Source organism: Eublepharis macularius, chromosome 3 (genome assembly GCF_028583425.1).
Source record: "Eublepharis macularius isolate TG4126 chromosome 3, MPM_Emac_v1.0, whole genome shotgun sequence".
Lineage (NCBI taxonomy): Eukaryota > Metazoa > Chordata > Lepidosauria > Squamata > Eublepharidae > Eublepharis > Eublepharis macularius.
In genome coordinates this window covers 173264167-173288476 of record NC_072792.1, presented here as the reverse complement: position 1 = coordinate 173288476, position 24310 = coordinate 173264167, and the positions used below count along the sequence as shown (strand labels likewise).

General features: G+C 43.9%; 1 protein-coding gene across 1 annotated transcript in view; it reads right to left on the bottom strand.

The window, feature by feature from the left end:
* Positions 1-24310, bottom strand: part of ME3 (malic enzyme 3) — a 128478-nt gene that overhangs the window by 59660 nt on the left and 44508 nt on the right. The window contains exons 3-4 of the mRNA XM_054973609.1: positions 14840-14973; positions 11925-12074 (exon numbers count right to left, since the gene is read on the bottom strand). Of these exons, the coding sequence (XP_054829584.1) occupies positions 11925-12074; positions 14840-14973 (284 nt within the window). The remainder of the gene's footprint in view (positions 1-11924; positions 12075-14839; positions 14974-24310) is intronic.

Here is a 24310-nt window from a genome sequence, read left to right as displayed (position 1 = left end):
GACTTTCCTTCTACTGCAAGGTTCTCAAACTATGGACCAAGTGCCCCCCTTTAAGGAACACTGAGCACCTGGAAAGAGGAAGAAAAGGTCAAGGGGAGAGGATCCCAAGGCTGATGGAGTCTTCCTCTCTTCCAGGAGTGCCAAGAAAGGGAACGACACTTATAAGGACATAAATAGAGCCTGCTGGGTCAGACCAATGCTCCATCTAGTCCAGCATACTGTCTCACACAGTGGCCAACCAGTTGACCTGGAGGGCCCTAACGAACAGGGGACAGAGGCCAAGACTCTTCTCTGCTGCCACCTCTCAATACTGGTATTTAGAAGTCTGCTGCCTCTATATATGGAGGCTCTCTTCATTCACCATGACTAGTAGCCATTGATGAACTATGCTGAGTCAGATGATTGGTCTTATCAATGTCAGTATTGTCTACTCTGCCAGGCAGCAGCTCTCCAGGTTTTCCATATTACCTTTTGATTTGAGATGACAAGGACTGATTTTTGGACCTTCTGTATGCAAAGCAGATGTTCCGCCATGAAGCTACACCCTGCCCATTGATGTTGGCCGAGCGTCCTTCGGCAGATGATCCTCATTCGTGCAGATTGGACTTGTGTGGATGATTTCTCTCTACCCTTCCATCATTAAAAGGTCTCTGCTGGGTCAGACTAAAGGTCTACCTAGCCCACGATTCTTTTCCCAAGACCGGCCAGCCGGATTAAATTTTTATGTAGTTAAAATGTTTAAAACATTGTTCAATGTCCCATGTCACATCAAAGAAGAACAATAAAAGTTAAAGAGGCCAATGCCAGAAGTTTTTTAAAAGGTTTCTAATATTTAAAATGGGATATCTTTGTCTGTCATCTTTTAATCACACTAATTCAGTTAGTCTAGACAGTTTTATGAGTTGCCAAATCTTTCACGTTCATGCTTTAACAGTAAAAAGTTTAGCGTTTTGCCAGTTCTCTGCGATGATAATTTTTGCGGCTGCAGACATATCTGAAACCATGTCTCCGCTTACAGTAAGTACACAGTCTCCTAAAAAACCAAGTAAAAGAAGATTCAGGGAGATTTTGAAATTTTATACCCAGTCAGCAATTTCAACCACAGCCTTTGTCCAAAATCGCTTGATGATAGGAAAAGATCATCCCATATGCCAACTTTGGTTAACACCAGCCAGACTCCCGTGTAACCAGGGTGTGAAAATTCACTTTAGAGTTTGGTTTCAAATCCTAATTCCGTGGACAACTTTGGTGACCATTAACTATAACAGCTGCCGAGGGGAAGACAACCTCATTCATGTATCAGTTCGGGTTCTCGTAACACAGTGTTTCAGTGGTACCCTGTAAATGCTAGATATGCACTACCTCAGCAAGGTTTCATGGCTTTTCTGTGGGCAAACCACCCTGGTGGATGAAAGTTTGGAGCAGCCTCCATCAGGCATGAAAAACTATCCTTTCTTGGTAAAATCATGTAATGGTGATGATGTGTAGTACTTAGCGTGTCAGATTCAAGGTGGATAAAAATCAATGATTTTTCAAAAAAAAAATTAAAATGAGATTTTTAAAAATTTAAATTGGATTTTTTCAATAAATTTTTTTTGAGGAAAAATCTATCTAAAGATAATTTTCTATTTAAGATACATTATAGTCCAAAGGTTATCATCATCATAAAATAAGGATTAGTTTTTAATTATGTAGCATGAAGCTGAATATTCATGCAACGTTTAAATTTTTTGGTAAATAAATTCCATTAACCCATTCACAATGGCATGCTCTTCCAGAGGTTTCTGTAAGATTATTGGGCAATTTTTCTATCTAGAAGATATTATCACAGATGCTCGGTTTTACAATTCTCAAAACTGTGAATTTGTGTCTGCGAAATCATGTCTCTTCTTCACAGCAAAAAGGTTATTAAATAAACATACACAGTTGAGAAAAAGACCTTAATCCCATTGTTCCTTTGCAAATCTTTGTATACAGAACCAACCTCTTACCTCTTAAGTGCTAAGTTTCAAAAAATTCAATGAATAGAAGATTGTTGGGAGTAGAATAGATCGGCACAAGAAGCTAAGTGTGAGGAGTCTTACTGACTAGTGATTTAAATCGTGATTCGATTTAAATCAAATCCACCCTTGTTAGATTAGGACCGAGGACAATCAAATTTGAATCCTACGTCTGCCGCTGAAGCTTGGCAGGTGAACTTGGGCCTGTCACAATCTCTCAGGCTAACCCATTTCACAATGCTGTTGTTATGAGGATAGGGTAGAGGAGAGGAGACAGATGAGATAAGCCATTTTGGGTCTCTTCAAGGGAGAAAAGTGGAATCTAAATTTCAAAAGTAGGGTTTATTGCATTATAGTTATAACCATCCATAATGGTGGTGATGGAGAATACCATTAAGTCATGGCTGACTTAAGGAGACCCCTAGTGGGGTATTCATGGCAAAAGACGATCAGAGGTGGTTTACCATTGCCTCCCTCTGCAACTTTGGTCTTCGTTGAAGGTCTCCCATCCAATTATTAACCAAGACCGACATGCTAAACGTCTCAGATCTGAGGAGACTGGACTCTATCCAGGTCAGTGCAGCCATCTGTAATACATTTATGTAATTTACGATTTTATCTCTAGGCAACAGAATCTTTAATGGTTGTTTAATATTGGATGGTTCAATTATTTTTAATGTTCTAATTTGAGTGTATCTGGCATATGACTGTGGATTGTTGGAAGCCACTTGAACATCAGATAAGGCAAGGATAGTTATTTTTAAACAAAGAGCCAAATAAATAAAATGTGGGAGGCAGTGGCTGAGACTATGGCACCTTCCCGAAGTCCTAACTATCATTAATCTGCAGTAGGTTGTTAACTTTACAGGGAGTATTCTGCCCCCTGATCTTTTTACTGCAAGGAGGATTTCAAAAATAGAAAGAACTAAAGCACCATGCTGCAACTAACAATATTTATTGGTGAAACATTCTAGGAGGGTTGTAAGATTCTTTATTATATGCAGTAAAAGAAAAAGGCTGTGGAGATATGAGGGAACCATTTCTGAGGTATTTACTTTGGTTTTGTGTTGATGGAAGGCGAGCCCAAATTCCTTTTCTTATTTCTTTCATTTTTCCTTATGAAATGGTCTCCCCTTCTTCAGATACATCTGTTTTCTGTAGACTTGCAGCCACTGAAATGTTTTTTTTTTATCTCAAGAAACTAAAGAAATTCTGCCAAAATCTACATCTCCCTGCAACTCACTGTACTGTTTAACTTGCTAAAATGTTTCTCCTCAACCAGTTCATGTACCAAACTGTGCTGCCAAGGGGTAACCCTTCCAAACGCATCAGGAAGATCCCATATCATTCTTAGCTTCCATCATTTTTCTTCTCCCTCACCTCGGGAATGAAAGGTAAATTGTATATTAGGGTCAGGTAACTGGCAGGCCAGAGGACCAATCTTCCTATCCCACCCCCTCCAAGGGATTCCCACCTAGCTCCCAGCACAGCTCCAAGGACCCAAGGGCAAATTGTTTTCTTCATGTCCTCCTATGGTCCATGAGCTCAGAAGTGCACTGTTGAGTTCCATGACAGGAATTTAATTCAAATCAGTACTGTGGTACTCAAAGAAAGGGTGCTTAAACCCCCCATTCCACGTCATTTTGTTGATTTGAAATGGCCATTGGAAAGCCAGTGTGGTGTAGTGGCTAGAATGATGGTCTAGGATCGGGGAGACATAGGTTCGAATCTCCACTTTGCCATGGAAGCTCGCTGGGCCAGTCGCAAACTGTCAGTCTATCTTACCTCGCAGGGTTGTTGTGAGGATAAATCAGAGGAGAGGAGAATGGTGTAAGTGGCTTTAGGTCTACATATGGGAGAAAGGCGAAATATAAATGAAGTACAAATTTTAAAAATGCCTTTTTGGGGAAACTTATGTGCAGCCCACCAGTATACATGGTTTCCACAACAAGGCAAAGAGAGCCCTCTAAGGCCATTTCAGGGAGTATGTGTGTGGGGGAAGGCTTAAGCATAATAATAATGCTCTGACAAAATGTCTGTTGTGTGAACACTGGGGAGGAAGAAGTTTAAGGACCCTCTGCCTTCATCTGAACTCAGATGGGAGCAGGTCAACAGGCAGAACTGTCCAAAATCCTTTGGACTTTGCTCAGCTGAAATACAGCCATTGTTTCACATTAGTTGCCTTTCCAGTGCTAATATGGTAAGTCACTGCATTACATTTGAAGAAACAGGCACTTGTCTATGAAAGGTTAGACCAAAGTGGCGAATAGACTCCTGCTTATGTTCAAAATATGTGACTGTCAGTTTGGGGTAGTGGTTAAGAGCGGCAGGACTCTAATCTGGAGAACTGGTTTGATTCCCCATCCCCACTCCTCTGCTTGAAACTAGCTGGGTGATCTTGGGTCAGTCACAGCTTCTCAAAGCTCTCTCAGCCCCACCAACCTCACAGGGTGATTGTTGTGAAGATAATATCAACACACTTTGTAAACTGCTCTGGGTGGGCGTTAAGTTATCCTGAAGGGCTGTATATAAATTGAATGTTGTTGTTGTTGTTGTTGTTATTACTATATATATGGATTTCTTTGCAACCATGCATCATTTTTGCATGTCTGCACTTCCCCTCTTCTCGAGGATTTTAAAAGAAGATGTCTGGTCATAATGCTTGCAATGCTTGCAATTTGTCACTAGGTGTCGATATCATACTTTCTCCACCACTAATAGCTTTTCAGCAAAACATTTAAAAATCAAGTAAGTTCATACATCGAACAAGGAGAGATCCCTTGAATGCTTGTTCTTTATTCCTCCTCTACAATATGTAGGGAATTACTGGGCATTTGTGGTAAACTACATGCCAATGTGCAACATACTGCATATTAGAGGCACATGGCATGCAAGAAAGAGAGAAACAAGCCCTGTAAGCATTAGACAATTATGGACAGGCCAGTATGCATACAGAGGGAACATGCTGGCCACACCCACATCTATGCATATTTGTCCAAATGTGCACATAGCAGCCTATGCACGTACAAAGTTACCACACATAAGTGCCATCGAGAGTACTAGAAAAACAGAATTTCTGATCACAGGGATGAAGCTTATACATGCACTATTTATATGCACATAGGTTGCTGTGCCCACATTTGGATACATGGGCTTTAACAGGGGCCAACACATTTGGTTGTGAGCAGAGTGAGTCCAGTGCACAAGTGCACCCAGAATGTATGTAGCTCTGCAAAACAGTATGTCATGTGTACAATATCTGGAGCCAGTAAGCATAGGCACCTGTCTTCACAATTGTGGGGGGCCCAGTGGGCCCATGGGAGGTCATTTTGTGCATGGGCCTTCAAACTTAGAACTAGCTATAACATGCAAATGATCCTGGTTTACATCTCTGGTATCTCCAGTGAAAGAATCTCAGATAGAAGGTGCTGGAGAAAACCCTGCTTTGCCTGAGACCCCAGAGAGCATCTGCCAATCAGAGTACAGCATGGGAGAACTCAATATAAAGCACCTTCATATGTTCAACTAATACTGATCTAGAAACTATTCCAGTTATAAGGGAGGAGGCTACAATACTTTCATACATACAAACCACCACTGGGGTGCATGGGGGAGAGGGACAGACCACATCTACTACGTGAAAAACCCTGAGCAAAGTATTTCCTCCAGGCACATGGTTTCAATTACAAATGATCAAAGAGTCTTTCAGCTCACCCTAACAATCTGATTCTAAGAATGTTTACTGGGAAGCAACGATTTCAATGAAATGTGCTTCCAAGGAAGAATGGTTACGAATGGGCTTTTTAGATTACTCAAGAGTGCAGCAAGGGAAAAGGTGCCCCTGTTGATACAGAATTCTTGTTGCCAGTAATCAACCACTAGGACAGAACATGCTATACACTCAATTGGGTTCATTTTTTTCTTCTTGACATACTCAAAAGACTTTTTAGTTGGGATTCTGTATGCGTGAAGATTATCAATGGACCAGCACAGATAGAACTATGGAGAACTCTCCATATCTCCTCTTCCAGGAGCAAATTCCATCCTCCCTATGTAACCACTGTTAAGTAGCTCATAGGCTCCAATATTTGCCACAATTAACATTAACCAGGGTTTCTCTTAACTCCAGATTGCAAACCAACTTCAAACTATGATTAACCATGGTTAGCTTTAGCCAGGGTGTCGAAGAATTGTTTTACTGCTGTTAGGAGGCTAAAGGGAGAGCTCTGCTCATCTGAACAGGAGCCATTTCCACACTACTCACATTCATCCGGAACGCTGTGGAACATCACAAAAAACCCGCAGAAGATAGTGTTTTCTCACGCGAGTTTTGTGCGATGTCGCGCAAAACTTGCGCGAGAAGACGCTATCTTCTGTGTTGTTTTTTCGTGACGTTCCGCAGCGTTCCGGATGAAGGTGAGTAGTGTGGAAATGGCCCAGGGTCTCTTGAAGGTGCCAGCTTGCACATGGGCGAAATCAGCAGCAGCCCATACACAGGCTTTCTCCGTGGTGGTCCTGTGGTGGGAGGTATCTTTTCCTCTGTGATGGGAGGTATCTTTTCAAATGAGGAAAATAATATTGATAAAAAAAGGAAATATTTCTCTGGTAAAAACTGTAACATCATAAAAAGAGCCCTGCTGGATCAGACCAGTGGCCCACCTAGTGTCTCTCAGAGTGACCAATCAAAAGGCCAACAATGAAACACAGAGGCTGAGGCCTTCCCCTGATGCTGCCTGCTGGCACTATTATTCAGAGGTTTACTACTTCTGAATGTGGGGGTTCCCTTTAGTTACTATGGCTAGCAGCCATGAATCCTCTACGAATCTGTCTAATCCCCTTTCTGTGCCTGTGGCCATCACTGTATCCTCTGGCAGTCAATTCCACATTTTAATCACTTGTGTAAAGAAGTATTTCCCTTTTTTCCAACTTGAATCTCCTGCCCATCAGCTTAATCGGATGCCCTTGAATTCTAGTATTTTGGAAGAGAGTGAAAAGTTCTCCGTCTACTCTCAATGGTGGGGGAAAGTGCCACCAAGTTGTAGACAATTTATGGTGACCCCTTCTGGGGTTTTCAAGGCAAAGTTGATTTTGCCATTGTTTGCCTCTGCACAGAGACCATGGTCTTCTTTGGAGGTCTCCCATCCAATTACTAACCTTGGCCGACCCTGCTTAGCTTCTGAGAAGTTTGTCAGGGCTATCCAGGTCAAGGAATCTACTCTGTCTACCCTGTACATAATTTTAGAAATTTCATATTCATGCCCCCCCATCATCTTTTTAAAATGGAAAAATCCCAGTCTCTTCAGCCTTTCCTCATAAAAAAGATGCTTCAACCCCCTAATTGTGAATTCTTAATACAGTTTGAGCCCCCTTTTATACAGAATAATCTGTGTAACTTCTCACGAGAAAACAAAACCATGTGGACCCAATACCCACAAATCTCTGGGACATGCTGTATGAGAGGGATTGCATTCAAGTGGGCTGGCTTATTGTTCATTTTTTTCCTGTTAGGGTTTCTGTTCAAGCTTGGAAAACAAAGGTGTTCTAAAGACAGACTGCTTCCTCCTGTACTCTGCTTTGAAGGTGGTACATAGCTTTTAAAATAGGAGACAGTGAGAAAGACGGTAAGAAAGAACATGTGAATCAAGGAAAGAGTTAAGAGGCATGCTGGAAAAGGAAGTGTGACTAGAACAGGATTGACAGAAGAGGTCGGAACAGAACAATAAAAAACAGAGGAAAGAAAAATATCTGAACAACCAACCACATCAGAGAGATCCACAGGGAATTGATTTTCACGAGATGCTAACCGCTAATCCATGATGTAAGGTGAATATATAAATCGATTTCCAGAGGATGTTTCCAGGAAGTTGGGGGAAAGGGTCATAAAAAAATCTTTGGGATGAAAGAGAGAGAGAGTGACTGGCCAAAGTCACCCAGTGAGCTTCCATGGCTGATTCCGCACATGTTGGATAATGCATTTTCAATGCACTTTAGCTGTTGTTTGGAAGTGGATTTTTTGTTTCACACTTGAAAAATTCAGTTCCAAATGATCTCTAAAGAAGATTGGAAGTGCATTATCCAACGTGTGCGGAATCAGCCCATGGTAGAGTGGGGATTCAAACCCAGGTCACCAAACTGGCTCTCTCTACACCTCGTTATGTTTGTCTTATGGTTCTTTCTTCCTTTTTTTCTTTTCATTTTTTTTTACTTTATTCCTCAATCACTCAAATGCATAACCCTACATCAACAAAACGTCACGGACAGAAAAAAAAAACCCTGAAAGGCAAGTACAATGGATTCCAAACAGCATAAAAAGCATCTACACTCACTTGATTTTTTTGCTAATCTAATTTGATGAGTTGAATTTTTCCAACAAAGCTATATCTTTTGTGTTTTCTTTGCCTGTACTAGCCAGGGGCAAGCTGCAAGTTACAGCACAGGAAGGAGGCGTGCAGGGATGCTACTTGACCATTTCCCCCAATGTACTTCCTGTCTCTTTATTTATGCTATGTCTAGCCTACCTTTCTCCCAAGGGGACCTTTCCAGTTCAGATGTATCCTCTCCCAAGGCGCTTCCTCACAAAAAGAAAGCATTTTGGGGACAGGGGAGGGGATACTGAGCTGGGAAATGATACAAGAGGAAAGGGGTGAACTGCCCTTCCTTGTTCACAGTTCTTTCACTCAAACTTGGAGACTAATCTCATTGCTTTGACTTCGTTTTGAGGGGGGGGGGGAAGAATCACACAACTCCGTGCAACATGTAGCGAAGCAATAAGCCTCTGGATCACGGGTCCCCAACCTTTCTGAGAGCAGAACCACAAGTGACAAAAGGCACAGATTGGACACTTGTCAGCTTCCCTCAAGTTTTGATGGGAAATGTAGGCAGCTTGGCGGAATGTTGGACAAGTGACAGTTGAAAAGTCCGTTGGACAGCAGTCGGAGAGCCAAGCTGCGAGACCAGGATGCCTACATTTCCCATCAAAACTTGAGGGAAGCTGACAAGTGTCCAATCTGTGCCTTTTGTCACTTGTGGTTCTGCTCTTAGTCTCCAGGCAGTTTTGGAATGCTAATAGGGTGGTGGGCACAATCACAAAATTGCTGCCACAGGAGGTGGAGTTAACCACAAAATGGCTGCCACAGGAGGTGGAGCCAACCACAAAACGTCATGGACTGAGATTATGCATAACGCTTAACTCTTCGACATTTCAAGCAGCAGTTCTACTTAACAGGTTGCCCTTTTAAAACGAACATATTGTTTAAAAGAATTTTCCTGCTTTTACGCCGCTTTCCTTCGGTCATATTGTAGAGATCCTGTGGTGGCAGCTGCTGCACAGCCAATTAGGTCTCCAATGGCCAACCAGAAGCAAAAGTCAGACCAGTTTCTAAAAACACTCGGTGGATTCCCGAAAAGTTGCTGGCAAGCACAACGGTGCTTGGAGGCACCACACTGGGGACCCATGATCTAGATACCAGTGCTAGGAGGTAATATGGGAGGGAGGTGCATGGCCTTTGTGCCTTATTCACTGGCTTTCCTGGGGAACTGGTTTGGCAACTGTGTGTGACAGGATGTGGGACAAGATGGACCACTGCTCTGATCCGGCACGGCACCTTTGCCGTTCCTGTTTACTATTTGAAATATATTCGTTTCCTCGACAACATGACAACGTATGACTAGGAAATTGTTTTGCCTTAATCTTTTGAGCTGAAGCACGTGCTTTGGGATGAGATGGGAGAGTATGTTGAAAGGATATGAAGGAGGAGCAGATTAAAATAAAAGTCAGGGTCTTAAATCAGTAACTTCTTTAGACAGATTGCTATTATGTGCTTAAAATTCTCTTAAGCACTGTAGAAAGAACAATCTGTCCCGTATGATTGTGGTAATTCCCTCAAATGTTCCTTAAAACAGATTAAGTTAAAACAAAAATAGACTTGGCAAGCGCATACTTCTATATACGTATAGAAAAGATAAATCTTAATACAGTGTACCAAGTGAATTTCAGTTGTTACCGCTGACGGCTAGGAGAACAAACAAAAGGGTAATTGAAAAAGTGGATTTTGTTGCACAAAAGGCTTGTTTAACATTCCAGAGTGTTCAGATAAATCGACCAAGTTAAAAAGCCCAACAACAATTTTAATCAGTTGATCTCCCCATTAAAAAGTACTATTTTCCATTCCTGTAAATAGCTACTGGCAGGGTTGCCTGTGGCCAATAAGCTTTGAAGTGCACGAGACACATAATCTTTGGTCACTGAGAGGTTTATGGTTCCCTCCCCCCCTTCCATTCTACTGGTGTGCAACACGTTACTAACATAGGTATGCATTGGCTTACTTAACATTTTGTGAGGGACACCAACTATTCTGGACTTCTTATTTGCAAGGCTGCAATTTATAAACATGAAATACGATGCTCAGGGCACATTCAGAGCTCCAAATAGCAAGTAAGATTAAAAAACAAAGCTGGGTTTATTTGCCTCATTATTAACAATGATGCAAAATACTAAAAGGAAATGCATTTTTGATGCACAGTTGTTAGAACCATGACCCTGCCTCATAACTTAGGCCATATAATAGACATTTTTTTCATGTCTCACCTGGGTATATATTGGTGCGGGGGCAAGCTACAAGTTGGTACAAGGCCCAAAGAAATTATTCCTGGGCCTTGCTATTAGAGATGGGGCACAAGGAAAGAAAGACAGGTTTCCCATCATGCCTGTTCCCCCCCCCCACTTTCAGATGTAATAGCAGTTCAGTGTTTGCATGGGGGGAGGGTTAAATCCTACCCTGTGCCTTAGCACCAAAATTTCAATCCAAATTGCTCACGGCTGCTTTTTCAGAGTTAAATTATAAGCAGGGACGGTGCCAGTGTTTCTGGTGCCTGAGGCGAAATACCTGCCCTGTGTGTTCACGTGAAGCATGCGCGTGTGCTCCGGCCGTGCGCGATGCCGTCACTTGTGACATCATCGTGCAGGAGCGTCCCCCTCACCTGAGGTGGGTAGTAGTGGCGAAGGGGTGGAGAGGTGAGTGGGGACATGGCCCACTGCCCCGCTCGCCGCTGGGATGCCCAGCTCGCCTGGGGCAGAGCCGAGGTCAGTGGCGAAGGGGTGGAGAGGCGAGCAGGGATGTGGCTCACTTCCGGGTCGGGGGGGGGGGGGTCGTCGAGGGCTGACTCGGCGCCTCTTTCAGACTTCAGTGCTCAAGGCAGCTGCCGGCACGGCCTCCATGGACTTGCCGGCCCTGATTACAAGTCAGGCAATTCAAGGATATATCCTCAATGTAGTAGGTTGCTTGGCTCTCAGCCCCAAAGGGGTACTGGCAGGCTGGATTACAGCTGTCCTGCCATGGCTGTCTTGAACCTAAACTGTGCTGTTTGTGGTTGCCTCTGCCTTACTCCTCTCTAGACCTCACCAAGTCAGTTTGCCGGTTCCCTGCCAGAGTTGCCATCCAAATGCCGGCTTGACGTCTCAGCAACAATTAGCAGGAAGCGGGAAGGCATTTTAACTGCTTCTGGTTGCCTGACTAAGCAGAAGGCTGAATTCCGGGGATGACTATTACCTCCAAGGGATGTGTCGTAAAACAATGCGAAAGGTTACAGACCTTTCAGAATAGAGTTAACGTGGGAAAACATAGTGACATTTTGTGGACTAAGTTAGCCAGACTGTACTGTTCTGTTCCAGAACAAAACTACCCTTGTTATGCTGTTTATAGGGCGGGAAAAGCGGGAATTCTGCCCAGATTAAAACACACACACACAAACACACACCCAAGCGGTCCAACAGCTATATCGTTTAATCAAGGATCACGTTTTAATTTGCTTTTAGGGACCACCCAGAGAAAAATGTGAAACAGAGTACAAAAGAATATTCATTTGCAATTTAATGGGGAAAAAATGACCAGGCTCTGGAGGATAAAAATAGTTCCGTTTACTCACCGAGGCCTTCGGAAAGCCAACCCGTATTGCTGACAGGCCAAGCCAACGGTAGGAGTGTACACTATAGGCATGAATCTTTCTATATCCGATGTGAGGACTCGGTAGAAGAGCTTCTCATTTCGGTCTTGGAGGGTCATAAGGTTGATATATCTGGAAGGGGGATAGCAAGGAGAGGGTGTCAGTGGAGCCAAACATGGACCCCTGCTTGGCATGATCTGGAAAGACTTTGATCAGGTTGACTCATGCTTCTCAGAGGAATTATCAAGAAGCAAGATCTGTGTATGCGCTATAATTTCACAGGAAACTGTCTGAGAACATGAGCTTTTATTCCTTATTTTTAAAACAAGCTATAGTTCTAGCCCTTACGGTTGCAGCGTTACATCTGCAAGCACGTGGGCACGGCTTACTGAAATATCAAGAGGATGGAGAAATTGCTAGTCAAGGTTCCCATTCGTCAGAATTAGGCCTTCAGTGCCCTACACCGCTCCTTACCCTTGACTGAGAAAAGGTGAATAAAAATAATAATCTGTAGTAACGATGGTACAAAAATGATGGACTGAAACTTTAACGCTGGTAAGACAAATGCACACTCCTGTGGGACTTTGCACACAAGTGGGCAAAGCAGCTAGATATGCTTAATTAGCATGCTGGAGGACTGAAGCTGGCAGGGGGTTACGTGGACTAATACTTTGCAGACACTACACAAGTGTACAGTCCGGTGGGAAAACACAGTTGCCTCTGCAGCCATCACATTAAAATTTTCTATTTTATTGCTATGGTCTTAATTCTTATTATGTATTTTAATTCTAAACAGACATTTTATGGGTTTTAATTGGTACTGAGATTGTGATTTTCTCTTGGTCATAGAATCATAGAGTTGGAAGGGGCCATACAGACCATCTAGTCCAACCCCCTGCCCAGTGCAAGATCAACTTAAAGCATCTCTGACAAGTATTCATCCAGCGTCTTCTTGAAAACTGCCAGTGAGGGGGAGCTCACCACCTCCCTAGGTATCTGATTCCACTTTTGAACTACTCTGACCGTGAAAAAGTTCTTCCTAATATACAGCCGGCACCTTTGTGCATGTAATTTAAGCCCATTGCTTCGGGTCCTACCCTCTGCTGCCAACTGGAACAGCTCCTTGCCCTCCTCCAAATGACAGCCTTTCAAATATTTCAAGGGAGCAATCATGCCCCCCTCAACCTCCTCTTCTCCAAACTAAACATTCCCAAGGCCCTCAGCCTTTCCTCGTAGGGCTCAGTCTCCAGACCCCTGATCCTCCTCGTCGCTCTCCTCTGCACCCTCTCGATTTTGTCCACATCCTTTTTGAAGTGAGGCCTCCAGAACTGCACACAATACTCCAGGTGCGGCCTGACCAAGGCAGTATAGAGAGGGGCTATGACCTCCTGCGATTTCGACGCTATGGCCCTTTGATACAACCCAAGATTGAATTGGCCTTTTTTGCCACCGCATCACACTGACTGTTCATATTTAGTTTACAGTCCACTCTTACCCCAAGATCTCTTTCACATATACTACTCCCCATCCAGTATTTGTGCTTCCCATTCTTGTGGCCCAGATGTAATACTGTGCACTTGTCTTTGTTGAATTGCATCCTATTCACAGCTGCCCACTTCTCCAGAGTATTCAGGTCTTGTTGAATTTTAATTCTCTCTTCTTGGGTGTTTGCTACTCCTCCCAATTTGCTATCATCAGCAAATTTAATGAGCAGCCCTTCCACTCCTTCATCCAGATCATTGATAAAAATATTGAAAAGTACCGGGCCAAAACCCGAGCCCTGCGGCACCCCACTGGACACCTCCCTCCTATCTGATGAAACGCCGTTGACCATCACTCTTTGGGTGCGGTCCTCTAACCAGTTCCCTATCCACCGAACTGTCCTATAGTCCAGCCAGTCTTCCAGTTTGCCCATCAGAATGTCATGGGGGACCTTATCAAAAGATTTACTGAAATCCAGATAAATGTGGTGTTGTTTGCTAAGGCTATGAGCTAATGCAATAAAGTTTACGATGATGAAACATGACAGTTTGAATTCTGAAGGAGAGAGACTGATTAGTTTGTTCTTTGAAATTGCACATTTCTGAATCCAGCTATTAGAATGGAAGGATTCATTAAATCACAACCTGACTATGTTAGAACTGTGGGTCAGAAAACAGAATGTACAAAATCCATACTCTTTTGTATTGTATTGTTGTGAGCCACTCTGAGCCTACTTGAGGGAAGAGCGGAATATATATTCAAATAAATAAATAAATCTAGTATAGCATATTAAAACCTGGTATTAAAAAATCAGGCCTCTGTAAGGAAAGAGAAATCACACATTGTGTGAACTTTTATAAACTAGGACATTTAAACCATTTTTGGAGGTAGCACTCTTTCCCCCTTCAACACTGGAATAAGTTGGTTGCCGCTTCCATCACATGAGAAGGTATATAGTGTTGGTGCTGGGTGTCAGACTGCATTCTCTAGCGTCAGCCTACTCCTATACTTATATCACCGAGAGAAGCCCTGCTCTGTGTATGACAACCATCCAAGTAGGGTTGCCAATTCCAAGTTGGGAAATTCCTGGAGATTTTGGGAGTAGAGCCTGGGGAAGACATGTTTTGGGGAGGGGAGGAGCCTCAGTGGGGTATAGTGCCATAGACTCCACCCTCCAAAGCAGCCATTTCCTCCAGAGGAATTGATCTCTGTAGTTTGGAGATCAGTTGTCATTTGGGAGATCTCGAGGTGGACAACCTTAGATGTTAGCATACTGCAAATGTATCCAGCCTCAGAAGAGTGAGCCAATGATAACACTGACCAGGGGAAAAGAAATCCTTTCTTTGTATACCCTCCATAGCTTTTACTGTCAGCTGCAGGCTTCACTGAAAAGTTCTTGGATCCCATTTGCTTACTTGTCTAGATCACTGGATTGGGTCTCGTAGCTTTTCATTACACGAAGGACTTGAACATCTTGGCTCAAGAAGCAAGGAGGAAGCAGGCCATGAATGCCAAGTTGGAGTCTCTCTTCAAGTGTAAAGGCCATCCCCTAGAAAGAGAGACAAGATTTGTTGAAGCCGGTGAAGAGTCATTCTCTTAATCACAAAAAGGTATCATTAGATTTCCGCTTGAGTGAATCCATTTCATGATACACTACAAAGCAGAGTGGCCATATGGGGTCCATTTAAACAGGATCATCTCCACATGGAGGCCAACAAAAAAGCACTTGTCGAAGGCTTTCACGGCCGGAGAACGATGGTTGTTGTGGGTCAGCAGTGGCTGAACATAGCCTAACTCAAACAGGGCACAGTATCTTATTCCAGGACACCAAAATACTGGACAACACTTCCAACTACTTTGTCAGACTGCACAGGGAAGCCATTGAAATTCACAAGCATAAGCAAAACTTCAACAGGAAAGAAGAAACCTTAAGAATGAACAGAGCATGGTTTCCAGTTCTGAAAAACACCAGGCTAACAAAACATTCTATCCCCAACAATAGCCCTGCAGAGAAGATTAGCACATCAAGTACCAATCCATATGCAAAAGAACCTCCTCAGGATACAGTGAAGCCTCCCGCCATTAGCATTCCACACCCTGGGAAACTCTTACAGCTCAACCCCACCCCTCCTGAGTAGATACAAATGACCTACATCTTTTCCACACTGTGACACAGAGAGATCTCTGTCTTTTGGTGCTACACCTCTGAAGATGCCAGCCACAGCTGCTGGCAAAACGTCAGGAACTACAATGCCAAGACCACGGCAATACAGCCCGGAAAACCCACAACAACCAAAAAAGCACTTTCTTGTCACTCTTGAATGGGCAAGATACTGAAAAAGCTTCATGCTAAATCACAAGTAGATTGGCATAGTAGTCCTTGAACAAATACAAGTGTGTGTGGTGACATGATTGGAGGGATGGACTAGGACTGCAGAGACCCAAGTTCAGATCTCCACTCAATAGGCAAACACTCTTGGTATAACCTAAATTGCAGGGTTGTTGTGTCATACTGGGCCAGTCTTAACCTAAACTGAGGATAAAATGGAAGAGGCGAGAACATTGTAAGCCACTTTTGGTCTCTATTGGGGAGAAAAGTGGGGTATAGAATCAAATCAACCCCGAGATCTTCTATCAGCTGGCTCTGCATGAGGTGAGCTAGGTAAGCATGAGAGAGGAGGCCTTTTTCACTGTGGTCCTGAGATTTTTTTTAAAGTAGAAGGATATAGTTGAGTGGAGAGTGGGCAGCTCTCTTAGGAGCAGCGCATGATTCTCAAATGCTCTGTTTGGTGTGGTGTTTAAGAGGAGCAGGACTCTAATCTGGAGAGCCGGGTTTGATTCCCCACTCCTCCACATAAGCCTGCTGGGTGACCTTGGGTCAGTCACAGCTTCTCGGAGCTCTCTCAGTCCCACCCACCTCACAGGGTGATTGTCGTGGGGATAATAACAACACACTTCGTAAACCGCTCTGAGTAGGCATTAAGTTGTCCTGAACGGCAGTATATCAATCGAATGTTATTGTTATTCTGAACTGAACATCATTTGCATGTGGCCAGGAAGCACTCAGCCAGGAAACAGCAGATAGGTATTGATATAGGGCACCTTAGTCACACACTGCTTTTGAGCTGGGCCATTTTTTAGACTTCTCAGGAATTAAAAAGGAAAATTGTCTGGAGCCTCTATAATGATACTGAGGCCTCTAAGATGTCTCTCCCCTCACAGCTGCCAAGGCAGAGGTGTGGTTGCTCTGCTCAGAAGTGCCTCCTTGAGTGCAGCTGTTGGCTTAAGTGGCAATAACTAGGCCAGCTGTAGCACATAAGCTGCTGCTTCTGAGCTGGCCTGTGCTGGGCATTGAGTGCAACTGATGAGAGAAGGGATCCAAGTAAGTTATGGGTTGCCAATTGGCCATATCGTTTTAAACAAAGGTGCAAAAAGTACCATTACAGTATTAACAGCAAAATACTCAATACAGTAAAATCAGATAGATGAATCATTATAACCAGAGACTGGAAAACACACACACACTTACCGAGGGGGTGGGGGGTGGGCGGATTTAAAACACAAACCAGTGTTGTACATCAGTCTCCAAGCGTTTCCATGGAAAAGAAATGAAAGCCAATATTTTAATAAAAATATTTTTGTCCTGTTCACCCTAATTCGTCACCACATGCTGTTCAAGACAGCTGAATTGTTCATTATTCAGATGGAAGCCGTGAGTCACGCCACCCCTTGGCAGCCCTTCAATTGAGATTTTTTTTTTAAACAACACGTATGTTTCATTTCTCGATTCCCCCAAATGCTATAACTTAAATGAAAACAATATTGCTTTTGGCACGACAGTTGCCCATCCTGATCCAAGTAGTCATTCCTGTAGCATGAGTTGGCTCCGAGCAAGGTTATATGCGGCCGATTCTGCCAACAAAGCAGAATTTCCTTCCTCGAAAGATAAAGAGGTGCACACCTAGCCATTGAGGGTGATAGAAATAACCGAGAGAACCAAAGGTGACCCTGACTTGCGAAGGAAAGACCGTTGTGCAGATGTCAGATAGCAATTTTTAATGCTCCTTGTTACCCATTTGATGATTGCAAAGTTGTAAAGATAGTGATAGCTTTTGCATTCTCGTTGAAGGAATATTAACATGCAGGGCTCATGCAGGAACACAGTTCTGGCAGTTCCCCAAAGAGGTCACATGTCAGGTGGCCCCATCCACCTGACTCTCAGCCATTTTGGGCTCGTTTCAGCCTGAATTGGGGCCAAAATGGCCCAGATCGAGCCTCTGATGGGTGGTGGATCACTCTCCCACTCAAGAGTGGCCCGATCCTGACCATTTTGGGCCTCTTTTTGGACATTTTCAGCTCCTTTTTGCCATTTTGGGCCCAATTTCAGCCCTGAATGGCCAGGATTAGGTCCAAAACAGCCAGGATAGATGATGTCAGGGGGTGTGGCATATGCAAATCAGTTATGCTAATGACACACTTCTGGTGATGTCAAGGGGCGTGGTATATGCTAATGAGTTATGCTAATGAGTTCCTCCCGCTCTTTTTCTACGAAATGACCCCTGTTGACAGGAATATTGAAACACAAGCAGATTCCGCTGAAGAAGCCTTGTTGCGAAATGCGTAGGGAGTTTTTATTTGAATAAACTAATATTTTTCCTTATCTGCACCACTGGCTTTTTTGCCTGCTTTCTTATCTCTGTGATAGTTGCTCCCCACCCCCGCCCCTTTGTTTGCTCCTTTTGACTGCATACAAGCCACATGGGACAGAGGCGTAAGAGGACAGAGAAATTGAAAGACATCAAGCAAAAAACCTGGTAGGATCCAATCCCCTAGCAACATTTTTAAAAGCCATCACCAAAAGAAAAAAAATGAGCCATTATTAGTATTTACCACACCAGGGACAATCCCCAATCTGGTACCTAGGGACCGTTGGAGATACACCAGACTAACTTTTCTGTACTGCCAATTGAAGAATTCTGGGCCCTGATATTTGAGGTTCCATAGCTAGGTATGATTTTATTCATATCTAACAAAGGTGATAAAATTCTGAAGTCCAAAGGTTCTAGAGCCTGGGCCTGGAACTGCTCAAGAAAATATTGTAAACGATGAGAAAACACTCATTTTTCTGTGATGAAATCTTTAAATGTTACAGTGAAAGCTGGAAGAAGGGCGGCGGGGGGGATGTTAGCTAGAGCCAAGCCTGCGTGATGAACTTTGCTCCCCTTTGGCCTTATAATTAAAACAAATTACTAAGTAAGAATCTAAATAACGGTTCAATCAAGGAAGGGTGTGACCCAATGTGAGTTAGTGGGTGAGTTGCAAAGGAACAGGGGCACACGAGTCAAAAAGAACCACAGCGTCAACGGAAAAGCCTGTGTTAGAATTTATTTATTTGGAAAGCTTAATTGCCCTTCGGCCATTCCATGTATGGCCAAAATATAATCACAGTTAAACATCAATACAATCCTGAAATACAATCAAACTAAATCTCAAGATAAAAACCAGACTCCTTCAAAGGCTTTCTGGAAGAAGTAAGTCTTCACATTTTTCCAGGTCTCTAAGGACACAGCCAAACGTACCTTTTGAGGAGGGAGTTCCACTATCCAAGTTATGAATACCACAATACTGGCGTGCCAATAACTCATAGCAAGGATGGCAAACAAATCCACGGTAATTCAATCCCAAACCTACTCAAAATACAACATGTCCCAAACCTCTGATAGCTTCAACACCCCTCCTCCCAAATTCAAAAAAGAGAAGGCACAATTACCTCTAACCAGGGCTTTTTTTCTGGGAAAAGAGGTGGTGGAACTCAGTGGGTTGCCCTCAGAGAAAATGGTCGCATGGCTGGTGGCCCCGCCCCCTGATCTCCAGACAGAGGGGAGTTTAGATTGCCCTCCGCGCCACATGGCACGGAGGTCAATCTAAACTCCCCTCTGTCTGGAGATCAGGGGGCGGGGCCACCAGCCATGTGACCATTTTCAAGAGGTTCCGGAACTCCGTTCCCCCGCTTTCCCCCTGAAAAAAGCTCTGCCTCTTACATGTCAGATTATAAAACCCCTTTAAAAAAAAACCCTGCTCCTTTTGTTTCTATCTGATTGGGAGACACGGAAGTTTAACACCTGTGTTTCTGTACTCTTACAGAGACACAGTAAATAGCCTCCGCCCAACCTGAGCAATTCTACTGCATCGAAATATCTCAAATGATCTTTGTACTGCATAGAGGTGGCAAAATTACCTGCCTCCAGGCTGACTGGAATGAGGAAAGGCCAGGGCAGGGAATCATCACAGACACAACAGGCACTCTCTTTTTCCATTTGGGGAAAGGATAAGGAATTGGTGAGTCTTCTGCTACTAACCACCGCCAACAGGCTTCTGAGCACCTGGCTCACTGCTTCCTTTGGTTTTGTCTTGGGTCTGAGGGCGATCATAGATCCATGCGGTCACAGTTTGGAGCTGTATGGGAAGGGAACTTCAACTCCTCCACTGGGTTTCACTGACTAGAATCAGGCTCCCCGCACTATTATATAATTACAAGGGTTGATGGGGTCTTGGCTACAATTAATTCACTTCCTGCAGCAGACGCCCTGACCACAGGCCAAGAGACAACCTTGCAACCTCCTCTAAGGCACTGGATCGATGCCACAGAAGCCAGAACCATAGGGTCCAGAGTTGGCAAAGACGGAAGGTGGTTCCAGTGTTGGTACTGCATCAACATCACATCAGTCTGACTTCAGAAATGGGGAGGGGCACACCCAGGCACAGAACAGGAAGGATCCCATGGGGTGAGGGCAATGCCACACTTGCTGTTCTTCTTTCAGCCTGAGGGTAGAAGAGCTGGGATGTGGGGAGATCTGCCAGGATGTGCGAGTAGGTTGTGGCGATCACCCCAGGAAGCAGGATGATGACTCATCCTGAGCCCTTTCCCTTCCTTTTCATAGACCCCAATCAAAAAGGAGAGGGCCCTATATCTAGTCCAAAACATGACTTTTGAAATAATAATGTCAGCTCCCCCATTCATCACAGTCAGACATTCACTAGGTTTCCTTCTCAACCAGACCCTGAAACAAGGGTTAAGGGAGTGGGAGGGCCACATCGAATAGAATCCTTTGACATGGAGGCTTTCCTGCGGTTTGGATGTCACACTGCAGTGGGCTTCCCCTCCAGTTTCCTCACTTATTCAATTCCCGTTTGTTGTCTTTTCATGATTTCCTCATCATTTCTTTGTGTTTTCGCAAATTGGATCAGAGGGGGAACAATGGCAAAGAAACCACGGAAAGACAACAACTAGAAAACTAGGAAACGGGGAAACTCGGAATAAACAACATTGCAGTTCGGCACCCAAACTGCAACAAAATCTGTGTGAAAAAAAAACAAGTATAAAGCCAAACTACATAATATGTTTTTTTAAAAAGTTGAGTTTGGGTTCCCCATATATTCCAAACTTATGTAACTTCTCCTCCTGGTTGGGCCATTTTGGCTTGGGAAAACAGTGAAGGGGGGAGGCAAGTTCTCCCCCCCCATGCATATTCCTGAGCAGACTGAGGGCCAAGCTACAAGCGACGAATGACACTTCAATGGCAAGTGGATTGAGTGGAGGGCAAGTGAACAGGGAGGAATACACTTGCCGTTCAAGTGTCATTCGTCACTTGTAGCTTGGCCCTCAGGCTCCCACAGCTGGGGAACACCTAGACCCAACTCATTAAAACTGATATGAAAGGGTCTGTTATTGGCTACCGTCATTCAAATGAAAAGGTTTTCCATTGGAAGATCGGGACAACTGGGAAGCACCTGCTCTGTCCTTATTCATTGTGTGTGATTCCACATCTCTGTCAGGGGCCGTTTCCACACGGCTTACCTTTTGCCGGAACACAGTGTGTTCTCGAGCGAACTCGCATGATAACAGCATGTTCTCACACGAAATCACGTGATAATAGCGTCTTCCTGGTGCGATTTCGTGCACGAACACGCTGTGTTCCGGCAAAAGGTAAGCTGTGTGGAAACGGCCAGTGTTTCCTTCTTCTCAGGTGGTGTGAAGAGGGAGGTATTCCACTCATCTCTGCCTCCTGCAGCAGCCATTTTGAGGTGGTGTTCACTCACTACCCCCTCTTGAGATTCCAAATGTGTCCACAGGCTCAAAAAGTTTGGGGATCTTTGCCTTCAAGGCTACTGAGTTAGGACTAGATTTCGAATTTTTCCAAGTCAACATCTTTAAAAATGTTCACACTCATATCCGGGAGAAGAATCGCTTGGGAATCTGCACGGTCACTGGATTTCCTCACAACTATTTGGACTATGAAGCAGTAACCAACACGAGTCAAGTTCTCTCAGACACTCCCAATCAAAGAAATTTACATTTCAGAAGCCAAACTACAGGACTCCAGGAAAAAGGACAGCTTGAAAACATCACCTTGGAGATGGAGGCCTCCGCTGATGACTATTTTCCAAGTCTTCACTTGATGCTTTGTTGCAGGCTGACAAAGAGCCAGTGTACAGCTTGTTTTCTGTGTTGAGAATATGGAAATATATTCCAGGTCGGACCCAGTAACTAAGAGAGATCCTTCTGCTTCTTCCAAAGCCTGCCAAATTACATGAAAACAACTTCCCTTTTCTTATCTACAATATGATTCTTTCACGGCCCCTCCCGCTGCAGACTCCTTTTTTAGCGCTGTTCATTTCCAGCTCAGCAATAAAGCCGCCCAAAAAATAAAGGGAAGAGAGTTTACAAGGATTTCCTGAGGCCTTTTGCTTGTCTCAGACATAAATTTAAGATCGCTGTCCATTTGGCGCCTTGGGAGCGACAGCTGGTTTTTCTCCCCGATTCTATCTTTTACCCACATGATAGACTTTGACCAATCGCACAGAACTTGCTCCATAAACCAAAGCTTGCTCTTAACAATATGTAAGGATTGCGATTCTTTGTCTGCATCGAGACCACAATTTCGCCAGGATCAAGGCATGACATTCACACATGGAACCCTGCTGTTTAATTCATTACATACAAAGCGACTTCTTATTTCACAGAGTGAGAAATCCGTCACGTCAATGGGAAATACAGTAGCATACACAATACTGAGAACTGAATAAAGAGTATTAGACCAATTCACTGAAGATAGGTATATAACTATGTCCACTGGCAATGAATGCCACCATTTAATTAGTTGTTGACCAAAGAAATTCTTTTTTCCCATCCAGAATCTATTGCCCATCAACTTCATTAGGCACTCCCAAGTTCTAATGTTATGGAAGAGGGAGGAAAATGTTCTTTCTATCCACTTTTTGCGCCATGTGTGTAATATTCATAGAATCATCACAGAATCATAAAGTTGGAAGGGGCCATACAGACCATCTAGTCCAACCCCCTGCCCAGTGCAGGATCAGCCTAAAGCATCTCTGACAAGTATTCATCCAGCCTCTTTTTGAAAACTGCAAGTGAGGGGGAGCTCACCACTTCCCTAGGCAGCTGATTCCACTTTTGAACTACTCTAACCGTGAAAAGGTTTTTTCAAATATCCAGCCGGTACCTTTGTGCATGTAATTTAAGCCCATTGCTTCAGGTCCTACCCTCTGCTGCCAACTGGAACAGCTCCTTAGAAAGCTCTATCATGTTCCCATTTCGTTGTCTTTTTTTTCTAAACCAAAAAGTTCCAGACTCTCTAGCTTTCTTCATCGGGAAGGTGTTCCAAGCCCTGAATTAAGTCGGTTGCCCTCTTCTGCATTTTTTGAGAAACAAGATGCCAACTATTGATCAGATCCTGCAGTGGTGCTCTTATGTTAAACCATCAAGAAACAAATCTGTATGGTCCAAACTGAACTTGAGGAGGAAACAGCCACTGATTTTAAAAGCAGTGAAAAACCAACCCCCTCTCCCCAACCACTGTTACAAAATTAACTTCAGGAGATGTGAAGAGGAAGGTATTCCACTTAGCACCACCTCCTATGGCAGCCATTTGGAGGTGGCATTCACTACCCCCTTTCATAATTTCAAATGTGCCCACAGGTTCAAAAAGGTTGGGGCTCCTTGACTTACTGGATATCTCATCCTGTTTATTACAGGGGCTCACACTATGTAATCCACCTTGAGTCTCACTAAGAAGTCAACGATTGGCTTCATGAGGAATCAGGTGTCATTTATGTGTATATGAAGGGACGCACAAACGCGTTCACTTTTTAAAATTCAGGCAAGAAATATCTCTAGCTTTCTCCAAAACACAGACATGGTTGGGAGGTGTGTCTCTATGACACTGTTTTCAGCTTCAACTTTTATCACTTTACCAGAACCAGGCCCCTCACTGGCTCAGTCATGTTGGGACCTGAGGGCACTTGTGTGTCTCCAAGGTTAAGTCTGACCGCAAACAGGCCTGCCCCTTCCACTCAGGAGTTGGTAAAGGTCAGTGGGGAGTGCAAATTTAGGCTGGCAATGAAGAACACACAAAATCTGTGGGCCTGTCCACTGTAGATACATCACTTGACTGCTGTGCGCATGACAGCAGGCCGCTGAATGTGTACATTGACTTTGCTGAGTTTGATGTGAAGGAAAATAAAAGTTATGAGATCGGAACCCACTGAATGAGTGGATGGATGGCTTCCTCCCCATTCAACTTCTCTTACCTCTCCTAAAGATCAGAGGAGCTTGGGAACAGAGTGAAATCAGGTGAGAAAAATCACCCCCTCTCCTCATCAACAAACACTTCCATAGATGAAGCAAAAGATTTCTGCCAATTTCCTTCCTTATTGTAGTTCTTCCATGCTTCGTTCTTCTTTTGCCCTGGAACCCCCAGCCCACACGAGCAGATCGGGGAGTGGGGACTACTGATTTTCCTAGGGGAAAGGCGAGATCGATTCTGTGAATTCGTTCTATTCAGTGAACACTGAATTCAACCCAC